General features: G+C 38.2%; 1 protein-coding gene across 4 annotated transcripts in view; it reads right to left on the reverse strand.

The window, feature by feature from the left end:
- The window catches only part of PARD3B (par-3 family cell polarity regulator beta), a 414,980-nt gene that overhangs the window by 262,579 nt on the left and 139,402 nt on the right, over positions 1-12,999 (reverse strand). For all 4 annotated transcript variants that reach the window (XM_065670133.1, XM_065670134.1, XM_065670132.1 and 1 more), the window contains exon 4: positions 3,768-3,877. In XM_065670133.1, the coding sequence (XP_065526205.1) occupies positions 3,768-3,877 (110 nt within the window). The remainder of the gene's footprint in view (positions 1-3,767; positions 3,878-12,999) is intronic.

Here is a 12,999-nt window from a genome sequence, read left to right on the forward strand (position 1 = left end):
TCTCCAGAAAGTTCAGATGTTTTAATTATACCTTAGCAATTACTACCTGGATGAACTGGCCTGAGCAAAAGCAGCAAAATGCACTCTGCTCCCTAAAAAGTTCAAAACCAAACCAACAGAACCTCATAATTCAGCCTTTCTGCCCTGCTGCATATCTCGTCTTTATCAGTTTAGAGCTTGGGTAGAGGGATCCAGCCAGAAACTTCTGAGTCAGTGCCGAAAATCTGAAACTGCAGCTTCTCTCAGCAAGCTGGGGACAAGTGACAAGCAAGTGCTAAGTGGCCAAAGAATGCTTCTTTCCTCTGAAAGGCTTTGACCCTTTCAATCATGAAGCATGGCCTCGCTCCAGGGGAGATCCCTGGCTGAAGACTTCATGGCCTATTGCTAACCCCACTTTCTGAAGCCAGGCCATTCACAGCCAAAAAGCAGCTGGCTACTGCCATAGCAAAGCCACAGCCACCCAACACATCAAAGTGTTTTAAACTAGTCATGCTACCTGAGGTCCTCTCTGGAGGCCCAGAGAGGGAAGTTTCTGCTTTGAAAGCCTGGCCAGGGCTCTGTGATTATAAATAGACAGAAGAGTTTCAACAGTTGCCTTCATAAATTAATAAATTCACCTTTTCTTCATAAATACCTTTTCTTCAATAACAAATTCAGATATTTGCTATCCCTATTTTTCTTTGATTATAGCCTCCAAATTTTTCAGTGGCAGCTATCATGGTAAGGAAGAGAGGTTTGGAAGAAAAAAGATACTCCAATTTTGTACCATCTGTTAAATGACTTCCAATCTGAGAGAACAGATGCTGGACTTCACTATCAGTTTTTGATTGATCTAGAAGTATTTTGTTAATTGAGACTAAAAACTACAGCTAAGACAAAATAAGCGTCAGAGAAGATATGAAGGAATAGCTCAAATTCTTCTCAAGCTACCTGGTCACTCAGCAAAGATTTTGCAATTTTGGTAATCATCATATGGCATGGAAAAAAAATTAAAATCTTCCTTTGAATGAATGGGACAACATCTTAAAAACAGAGTATGTGCTCTGCTTCGAGTCTATAAATACTGTGAATGGTAATGGTTCAAATGGTTCATTAGCTTCACCCTGTTCACCAGAACTGGATAGCAATGTTCTTCTATTACTTAATGTTTGTTGCTCTATTTCAGGCATTACTTATCATACCCTCATAGAAATAAATCAGTGCTGTCTTCAGAGATTCAGATGATAATCACCTCTCAAAAAAGTGATCAACTACTGGAGAACCAGTACGTACCGTATAAGACAGCACACAATCTAACTGCAACTGTTTCTACATAGAACCAAACTGCCAGTTCTACATGTGCCAAACACCAAAATGCCAGAAGCGCCAAAACAATTATGGTAATTATGGAAGTCAATTTCAATTACAAAATGATTGCTAAGATAACTGGGGAATAAATACAGAGACTTCATTTTTACTACACACACTGAAAACTGTTTTGTCTACCCACAGCTCTGGTTTTTCTAACTTGCATGTGACTGCAAGGAAGCAGTTTAATGTGAAAAAAACCTCATGTTTGTGGCAAAGGAAATGCAGTATTAATTTTACATTTTCAGCAGCAATACACGGAACAAATTAATCTTCCCTAAATATTGCTTTAACACCTGCATGAAAGAGCACAGCTATATTCAAAATGCAGTGTTCAGTTGTTTGTGCTGTGTTTTTTCATTTGTCAGGTATTGATTCCTCCCCGTGTTTTAAAACAATCTGTACCTAATTTAACCTATGTTGTTTAAGCTTTCTATGCTTCCCAAAACATTATGCCAAAGCATATTTCAGCACGATTGAGAATGAGGGGTTTATAAATGGCACTGCTGCAAAAACAAGAGCTGGTGCAATGTATTTTGCTGTAACAGATTTTTACTTTAACAACGAAAACTTTCAACCCTCTGGGCCTTCCCCCCGGCCCTTACATGGCATTTCAAAAAGACCTGAGAGCCCTCTCCACAGTTACCTGTCCAGCTTTGACTGTTACCCTGCAGCTGACAGAGGGATACTCTCTATTTTAGGCACAGAGAATCCCTTTCAGCCTAAAGGATCATTGTGCACTGATGCAAGTCAGTGAAGCATGGTGAGGGTTTAGCTTCCAGGTCTAACTGCAATCCTCATATAATGGCATAAAATGCACTTGTCACCACTAATATTGTATTTAAAGAAAACCCAACAAACCAAAGAAAACCTATCTTCCTCTCCCTTATGGCCAAAAATAAAACATTCAAAACATGACCTTGAATGCAACAAATTTCACCAGTTTTTCCACTTTTTTTTTTTTCCATGGTTATAATATACCAGAGGTCAGCATCACACATTGACATACTCGCTTTACACGTCTCAACTTTGCAAAGACAGGAGGATCTGCATTGTTAACCAGGAATTCTTCTTTGTACTTTTATTTATCAGACTAAGTCAGTATTTCATTAATATGTGAGTGCTTTCAGCAAACATCAAGAAAAACCTCTCAGCTCAAATAGGTCTGACAAATGACATGGGACTTGGACAAAGTTCAGCTCCCTGTAACACCATAATGTACATGGAGAGTCACTAGAAGGTTTAAAATTGCACCACTTAGCAAATAACACAAGCCATTGTAAAATAAGAGGCACACTAAATATTTAGATGCACATACATTTGGCCATGTAAAGAGAAATGACAGTCGACTAAAATCCTGTGTTGGCCTTCAGAAGAACAGTTAAGACTGAGATCCGTTGAACATCATTTATACACAATCTTTCTATTTACTTATTTCACTCACACAAACTTAACCAGAAGTATGATCCTTAATACATCTTCAGCTGAGAAGGTTTCCAACCTCCAGCATGTGTTGCTGATCCCCAGTTCTTTCCTCTTGCTTCCTAATGTGCCAATACAGCCATCTGTGGAATTTTGCTATAAACTAGTTGTGATCTAGTGCAGAAGCAGATCTGAAATCTTTCTAGGCAAACATCAGGTCTATGATAAAGCTTTATTCTGCTTGATGCACTTATGTATCTCAGCTGACATTGAGAGAGTATAAAGAATTTCATCTTTTTATAAATAACATAGCAACATCTTCCACACACACAAACACAAAGCTTCAGGCCTTAAAACTCGAATAAAAAATGTACCACAAGCATGACAAAGACATTATAATTTTTAGATTTAATGTAGACTTGCAATAACATCTAATTAAGTGTTACTACATCCTCTCTAGTAGTGTCTTTGCACTAATATTTAGTAGTAACTATTTGTTGAAAACAAATTTGTCCTCCAAAGGGAAGTCAGACTGCAAAACAGAAAAGCAAGAGAAAGAAGAGACCATGGAGGATAGTTGCAGGGTGCTAAAGGAAGACAGAAATGCCATGAGAAAACAAGGGAAGTGGAAAAGCGTGGAAAGACAGGTGACGCATATTAACAGGGAAATACATTTTTCCCCACTACACAATGGTGAACTGGACAAAATGATACTGAACAAATACATAATTGCTAAAAGCTCAGTTCATATTCCAGTGCTTTATGTCACCAATGAGCTTTATGTGAATGTCTTATTTTTAAAAAAGAGAACCACTGTTAATTGACTGTATAATCTAAACCAGCCATTTTGTCCAGAAGAAATTCTCCCCCTTACAGAAAATGAGTATGATGCACTTGCTTTAGATACAAGTACAGACATAGCTTATAAAACTGCTATATACCAAAAGGTAAGAACAGGTTTTGCCCTTAAAAAAAAAGGTGAATTACATGACACCTACTGCTACAACAGGCTTGAGACTGTGGTCGCTGGAATGAGAAGCACTGGGGTGGAAGTCAGCAGGTGGGCCCAAAGCTGGATCACTGCTCCTTCGAACTAGAAGTGGTGTACCTAAGAGACAAAATGAAGGGCAATGGTTCAAGGGTGCTACAGGAACACAGGGTAAAAGTGGTTTAACTAAGACATGCATACAGTGCTTAAATATAAGTATCTGTGGCAATACCCACCTGGTAAATTATTAGCTCTAGTGAGGTTCTTCCATTTATTATTTATTAAGCTAAAGAAATGAGAACATGTTAAGCTCTGTTATATAGACTTTCACCAATGAGTTGCTAAATTAGGTAAAAACTGCTGATGAACAGTAGTAAAAGGGACCTTCTTAGAAAAACAAGTAAGTATTTGCATATACCTGTGATCACATGTACCATCAAGTTCTGACAGAGAAATCATATGCTTGGTCTAAGGAATAATTGTAAATACAGGAAGAACTGGACTGCTACTGTTTGGTCCTGCAGCTGGTAGTGGTTACTTGACTAAACCACAAATTAAACTAAATGCCTAAAGCCTTTTGTTCCACACACTAAGGACACGTCTGACCGTGATGTTCTACATTAACCCATCAACTTGGGATCTCACAATTCATCTTGAACTGTTCCTTACTTTCTCCTAGTGTGTGCCCGAAAGCTGCACTGAGCAACTGCTTGTCTCTCCTGTACCAACCAGTTATACAAGCCCACATTTAAACTGTATGGAAGTTTGCTCTCAGTATGATGGCAAGACCATATATTTAGAGTCATAAATCTTATTTCCATAAGCTCCCAAGATGCAGCAGTCCATCACCACTACTCATGTACTGTCTCAACCTGAGGCATATAAATGACAGATAAGGCACAGGTTTTTGGGTACAGACAGCTAAAGGGTACCTGGACAACTCCCTATATATTTAATATCTTACATGCTTTGGGCTGGCTCTGCAGAGACAGCCTAAATAAGGGTATCGGAGAAGAAAGAGAAGAGATGTTATTCACAGCAGATCTGCCTCCCACTACCAACTCTCAGGATTCCCAGGGAAGAGACGTAGGCAGCTGCAGTTGTTTCAGAGGAGCTGTAGACTAAACAGCTTTCTCTTTCAGGCATCTCCAATTAGACTCACTAGCTATTCATGTCTATTCACACGCTGTCTGGGAACAACCTCAAAGACCAGTCAGCAGCTTCTAGCGACACAGCCATCCAGTTAGCTATAGAACACTCCCTGCAGAACTTGCAGGTGGAGTAAGAGGGAAAATATCTTTAGTAATATGAGATAGGAATTTCTCACATTATCCAAAATAGAATTAAACAAAAATTACTTTTTCTCAAGTCTTTCAAAAATAATTTATGCACAGGCAAAGAAAAAAAAAAATGAAGAGAACACTGGTCTGAGACAGTCATTTTTCAAATGTTGCAAGTGAGTGAAAATAAGATTATAACTGTCAGTTATAATATTAATTATAGTGGCTGGGACCAATGGCAGCCATAATTACTAGATCTATAATAGAAGTTTGAATGTGCAACCGTTTCCTCATTTGAGATGTGCTAACAAAGCTGGAGTCACTGTACCACATTCAATCTCAGCACAACTTTCTAATTGCAGCTACGATAAATACCAGCACCTGATGCTGAGGAACAACCAGAGAAACTAATGCTCTTACCCTTCCTCATAGTGAGCAACAGATTCTATATGCAGGTAATCCCTTCTATGTCCACTTATACAGAAAATCAATAGGAAAAGCAAAAGTAAGACTTAAATTTGTGTCCCGATATTGAGGGAATGTTGAAATATCAAAAGGTGAATATTGGGTTTTGTTCCAAGTGATTATAATCCTGATGTCAAGAGCTATGCATGTTTTTATGAGGAGATTCTGAAGAAAGAGATCGATACCCAACTTTAGATACTTCATGTGATCTTCCAAAGGTGGTAGTAGGTCAAAAGGAACCAAATCTCTCCACTAAAATATTCCTGCTCTTCACATGGTGCTGAAAAGAACTTTTTTCTCTCTAAGCACATTTGATAAGAAGGTGTGTGCAAACTGAAGCCAAAGCGTTGAATTTTTTAAGTTACTTCCTTCTGTAAGATAAATAATTATTCTTTAAAATAATTTTTCCTGTGTATACTGTGAATGACCAAAATGTTTCCAGTGACCTGTACCCAATTATCAGTCTCTCTTCAACACTTTGAAAACAGATGCTTGAGACACTTTTGTGTGATTCAGCATAATTTAATCTCCAACTCCTTTGACATAAACATGAACAGCACAGAGAAACACTCTTGCTAAACTATCAGAAAGTGCTCTACATTGGTACTTTTATAAATACAACTTTCATAACTCAGTGAGCCCAAATTCTAAGTAAAAAATACTGTCGCTTGCATTTTTCCTGGCCATTATCCTAGCCCCTTTTCTCATTTCTGTACCCCTTTTTCTACAAGGAGAGACCACCAGTAATTCCAAGAGGTTAAAAAAAATTCCCCACAGTCAACTGAAGAAGCCAAAGATGGAGTGGGGCACGCGGGCAGGGATGACACACCCCCAAAATCCACACTTGCTCCTCCTCCTGAAGTCCACACTCTGAAATTAGGTTCCTCCTTTTCCTGTCTTCTACAACCAACTCCTCATTTCTCGCTCATTCCTCTGGCTGAAAGATGAAGTCTCCCATCACTGTGACTACTGGAAGGCAGGACTCTGTTCCAAGGCATCCCAGCTCCCACAGCAGTTGAAAGAAGATGTCTCCTTCACCGCAGTATTATATAAGTCATGTCTAGTAAGACAGGACCCTACTTCAGTATTTCTTGTCTGCTCTCTGTACTGGCTGCTGCAAGGTGCTGTTTTTACCACATTCCCTTGCTCTCAGTTTTGAAGACCTCCTTTCACTTGCTTCCTGCCACTGTTTTCCAAAAAAACCTGAAGCAAAATTACATGCTCCAGTTCTTGGTTTACAGCTGTCCAAACTTTGAAACCAAAGTTTGCAGGAGCAACGGGATTAGAGGAAATACTGTTTTCATATTTGGGAAGATGGCCTTGAAGCTATCTGGTTCCTTTCTATTCCTGCAAGGCTTTGCTTATTGCCATGGGGATATGAAATTCATGGTGCTCGTCTTGAATGCTTCCCTCCTTGCACAAAAACAACTGGACTTTCTGACCACTGTCTACAAGGCTTCCTCTTTTCTCCCAACTTGTTGAAAATTTTAAGGTCCTACAGATCATTTTCTTGTTGAAGAGAAAATTAGAGTCTATCTTAATTTTTTAAAAAATATATTTATGCACATGTAACATCATTTCTCATGCAGAGATATCACAAAACACAACATCTCTGTGAATTAAGTCAGCTGCAGTCTTTTAGCTGAAATAATCTAAAACAGTCCCTCTGGCCCTTATTGTTTTCCATGCGTACACCACAAAGACAATAGGAGCAAGAAAACAACCTTTTTATTAGACAAAAGTAAATTGAACCAAAATGCCCTCTCTAGTAGGGCAAAACAAACAGTAAGCAAGAAGATTAAAGACCTGAGAAGTGAGAAGGTCCTTTTTTACATGGAGAACACCTGATTCTCTTTCAGGAGACAGAGATTGTCAGCAGCTCCCTGAGCTAACCAATTCTCCTTCATCTCCCCTCATCCCCTGTAAGGCTCAGGCTGCTCCCTGCCATATGAACACCTTTCCCTGCCACTCACTGCATCCCAGCCCAAGCTTCTCTTGCAGGCTCCTTTCTTTTTTCAGCCTCTTCTGTACTGCACATGCATGCTCCCCTACACTCAGGAAGAGAGAAGCATCCCCAAATCCCAATGCCCAGGACTCCAGCCAACTCGTGAGTCAGACCATGTCTATTATACACACATACCTTAAATATGTCCATCACTGTCTTCCTTAGACATGGATAAAATGCAATGGAGAACCATCACTGATACATACCATTTACTACAGACATACTATAGACAATTACACACGTTTACTTAAAGAGATTGTCATTGATTTTCTTCTGTCGAGAAACAGAATGTTGCCTTTTTCCTTGTTGCTTTCCTTTTGTCATGCTGTGGTTTTCAATGTTATTGTACTCATGCTCTTATGTTTATGCTGAACATTTGTAACTGCATAAGCTCAAACAGAAAATTCATCTTTTCCCTCAAATCATGATACACAGAAGAATTCCTTTCTGCATACCAAGTTGATCATACAAACATGTCATTTACTAGCAGTACTATTTTGTGACAGCAGCACTTTGTATTTTTAACTTAGGAACTCAGTTTGAAAAAAAAAAAAACCTAGTTATCCTCATCTTGCTGCACTCCGTTAGTAATCTACAGACAACGAAAAATCAAACACATGTCCAAGACTAAATTCTTCCCCAGATAACAGGTTTTAACCTCAACTGCTGCAGGGTGTATTTCCCCTTCTCTCAAATTTTGCAGAGTACTTTCTATTATGGTACCACAGCCCCTCCTGAGCACACGGGGATGTCTCAGCCTTATTCACAATACATACCCTGTGACAAAGCCAATTGCAAGAATTCCTGCAGTTTTTCCTTTGTTTAAGTAAACTCTGCATATTTTGTTTCAAGCCATGTAGATCAATCTTTCCCTTTTGCTAGCATCACCCTCAAAAATTAGTATTTATACAGATTCATGGTTAACAGTGTATTTTCCCTGAACTCTTCTGTTTTGGAAACAATTTTTTTTTAGCTGCAAATACGGTTGAAACAAGCATATGGAAGAAACCACACTTAGATTTAAATCGGTTACATCAGGGGGAAAATATCTATTAAAAAAAAAGGAATTCTGCCATTTCTGCACAATTAAAAACTGAAAATTTGCATCAACACAATGGCAACAGAAACATCTCCATGTCAGATGTAAACCCGTCTTCTTGTTTTGTTTTGTTTGAAAAAGATGTAGAGAGACATTAACACATACCCTAAATAGGAATGCACTCATCAGCCTTACTTACAGCTGACCAACCACAAGTAATGGGTTTTAGAACACTGCATATCCTCAGGTGAATAATGTAAGGTTTGAAGTTCAGGATCTGAATGTAGTTGGGGGAACTTAGGAGCTTCAGCTGCTCTTCCTGAGGTGTCCCCTAAACTTCTCAGGGTCTCAAGGCTCTGAATTCTGGCATAAAATTTGACACCTAAATTTAAGACAGCTGAGTATCACCTACAGTGACCACAACCACAGAAAAAGAGATTATTCCGACCCTTTCTTAATTTCTCTGTTTTGCTCTTAAGTCTTCTTGCTCAGGAAAGCACAATTCACCTACAGGCTTAAATCCTTTTATTCTTTGGGATTTAGGCTGGAGGTTGCTGTTACATGGACAAATTCAAAAAACTGCTGAAGACAACCAGATTTTATTACCCATGAGCATTTTCAGCAGCCTGTGGTATCTATAATGCAGTCAAGTGGTATCTATAATGCAGTCAAATTATGTACTAAAAAGTTATTTTTGCATTGCTTTGGGTGCAAATGTTCTCAGATGACTTTTGAGTAAGCTGACAAATCAAGGAAGCACAAGTGTTACCCCTGCATTAGTGACAGCTAAAACATTATGAGATCGGCTTGTTTGTTTTTCCAGGTAACAAGGAAAAACTACTTAATAGGAGAACAAAAGATACACTTGGACAGAATACCATAAGCAGGTAGAGATTTACAATAAATCACCTACACATTAAAGTCATAATTTTCACAAATGTGAAATTGCACTTCAGCACAGACAATTCTTGGCTGGAAGATCTCCAAACAGACTCACAAAAACAACCACCATTTAAACTGGGAAGTGAGAATTGCTTTCAAACTGGTCCTGTCATGAAACAGTTCGGGCACTGAAACAAAACCCCACAAGCAGGACATTAATTTATATTTAAATATAGGAAAGGTCATTAATATATGCCTATTTTTCTTCTATCAAATAATTTCCACGTTAACAGGCATACAGACAGTTCTGCTGATCAGCACTTTTTGAGAGCACTAAGCAATCAGTGCAGGTAAATTTAGGCACCCTCAGATTTATTGCTTACCACCACCCGAGGCATCACGTAATGGCTCTGCCATGTACTTAAAACATAGCTGACATTAGCTTGTACATTCTACCTTGTGACAGGACTGTGCCACTGCTTTTTTTACTATTTTTAATATGCAACGCTCTGGTGGTGTGACTTTTATGTTTAAAGCTAACTCAAACTGTTCATAATAGTACCTATCAATAGAATCTCAGATCTGTAGCTACCTGTTCTTACAAAAGTGAGTACTGCAATTTTAAAATTCCCATGGATATAGCATTAAATTAATGAACCAGGATGAGTAACAGTTAATATAATTGAGTTAAACCTATAAACAGATGGAAATACATTTCCAACAAGCTCTCTCTTTTATATATTGGCCCCGTGCAGAACAAAGTTATTTCCCTATTGCTCTAAATGAGTTGTAATGTTTCTTACAAATTAAAATAAAAGCAATTGCCTACAAGCAAAACCCAGTGAAGGATTTAAACAGAGATTGTTTTGGGGTGGTGTTCTTTGGAGCCGTACATTTTAAAAGAATTGTCTTCTCTCATATTAAGTCAGGTTTCAGTTACAAAGCACAAGAACCGTTCTCACCACTTTTATGACCAGAATGAAATATCTTTGGTGTTGTCATTGCCTAATGAAGCAACTATAGAATATTTACGCTTACAGCTCCGGGAGTTTCAAAGATGGATGGACATGTAAGAATCACCCATGTACATATTTTCACAGAATCACAGAATCCCAAGGGTTGGAAGGGACCTAAAAGTAATGAAGTTAATCTAGATCCCATTTTCAGGACCAAAATCTGTATCCATATGAAAACAAGTTTATCACCCTCATCTTAAGGCATTAGGATACATAGGTATCTACAGAAGATGTACAAGTAATGCTGCTACTTTCTATCACTCTCATCTTAAGGCATTAGGATACACAGGTATCTACAAAGAATGTACAAGTAATGCTGCTACTTTCTCCCTGTTTCAAAATTTCTCTCAAGGAAGTTTCCAGCCGGAAGACAAGACTTTGGTTTGGATCTTAACTGAGTATTCTCTTCTTACACTTAAGGTCATAGTACACATCAGATCTAGAGACATTTCAGGATCTTCTAACCTCTATCAACAAAATGCTCCTATTTTCAGCTACTCCTAAGACAGACATGGAGCACACAAAGTTACTGGAGTGCTGGGAGCATCGTGATTCCTCAGTCTTGACAGCAGGTACCATGTGGAAGAGATCCAGCAGAAGCGAAGGAGCTGCAGCCCAATCCTCCTGATGAGAGGATTAATCATCTCACAACAGGGAGCTGTGATTTTTTTTTTTCCCCCAACTTGAGCTCTAGCAAAACGTACAACTCTCATCCTTGCTGGGCAGACTGATGAGGAGCTTAGTGAGAACTATTTGGCTATTGCCAACAAAAATCAGCACTTCTGATTACAGGCCAGGCTTTCTCTTACTCTTGTTCAAGTGAACCACCTTTATGAATCAGCCAGTGGGTGCAAATCCTCCAATCTCCAGCTTCAGACGCAGGATTACAATTTACAGCATCTTCAAAACATTTTGGTTTTAAACTATCATTTAGGAAAAAAAAGAAATTAATTTCTGTTGCATGAGAATTTCCTTACACACACAGTTTTTTGGTTGGAGTGAAGAGGGTGCTTGTTTATATATACCTAAAAACACCAGTTGTCTTCATCATCCAACTTGCTGGAGACAGTAAAACATACACATCTTATTAGACTGGGTTTTTTTAAAGCAGCATATTATCTGTAGTTACTGAATTTAAATAAATCATTTTAGGCTAATATATCCTATAAGATTTTAAAACTAATAGATCTCAGACTCTCACACCTCATTTTTATTCACGGACTGAAAGGTGAAAATAAGTATTTCTGCTATTTCAATTCCCAGCCCATTTCTCAACTTCAAATGAAATACTTAACGAACTGTACTATTTGAATAAACTGACATAAAACCACCCCAACAGTCTGTGCACCTGCAAAAGAGGCCAGACTGCCAAAAGCTGGTTTAGCACTTCAGCTAACATCAGTTACAGGTGCTTATGCAGTCACTTTTCCACAGTTCAATGGTTCCATTTTCTTTAAAACTTTGGCAGCTAAACTGTGCGGCTTGAATATCACCTTGGTAGCATTTTATTGCTAGTAGTAGAATAGCAAATTATATTTTTTAATATATTTTAAATGATATTTTAAAGGAGTATCACAAATTAAGGCATTAGTATAGGTGTTTGCAATATTTAAATGACCTATATATTTATATATCTGATCTAAATTAACAACCTTTTCTGGTTTGACCTTTCCTTTAAAAAGAAAGCCTATTGCAATTATTCTCTATTCTTGTCATGATGAACTAGTTCTAGTCTCAAATTTCAAACTTCTTCCTGCTAATTTTATAAGACATTAAGATAAAATAGTGAAACCTCCTGAACTTGAAACCTTCTGTGAGGTTTCAAGGAATAAGATCACAAGAACAGCTATATTGGGTCCACCTCATCTGCTATCCTGCATCTATACGTGGTAGCAAATACTCAAGGAGAAGGCATAACAAAGTGTTATATTCTACCAGCTTGGAAAAACTAATCTTTGAAAGATTTCCAAATCAAAGTAGCATCTAGGCCACCTTATTTTAACAGTTACTGATGACTCATTTCCTGTGAGTTTGTCTAATTCTATTACAACTTATCCACTTTTGACCTGTAACATCTAATTACACTGTCTAGTTGAATGGTTCCTGAAAAAGTTAGTTTGGGGTTGTTTTGCTTTGTAGTCTGTTGAACCATAATCTTGCTCGATACTTCCAGTTTCTATGCGGTGAGGGAAGCAAATAATCATTCCCTGTTAGTCTCTCTTAATATTTAAATGGTAAGGTGACTATTTTTGTAGGAAAGTTTAAAAGGATTCAATCACAGAGGGTCATTTGTCCTTTTCTGTCGAAGGGTTACGAAGAGATGACCGAAGTATTTTGTGGGATTTGTCTCTTTACTGAACGTACTACATCCTTCTTTTACTTAATGTCTAGAGTAAACAGACTTTCCTCTAATGAAGTAATAAGTTAGGAAGAACGCAAAACATAAATCAATAGCCAGTGTGTGGGAAAACTGTGCAACATATTGGGAGGGAGGTGCACCTTTTGCCAACTACATTCAGGTGCAGCAAATGCACAACTCTCCATTTAACTTGGCT

Source organism: Lathamus discolor, chromosome 3 (genome assembly GCF_037157495.1).
Source record: "Lathamus discolor isolate bLatDis1 chromosome 3, bLatDis1.hap1, whole genome shotgun sequence".
Lineage (NCBI taxonomy): Eukaryota > Metazoa > Chordata > Aves > Psittaciformes > Psittacidae > Lathamus > Lathamus discolor.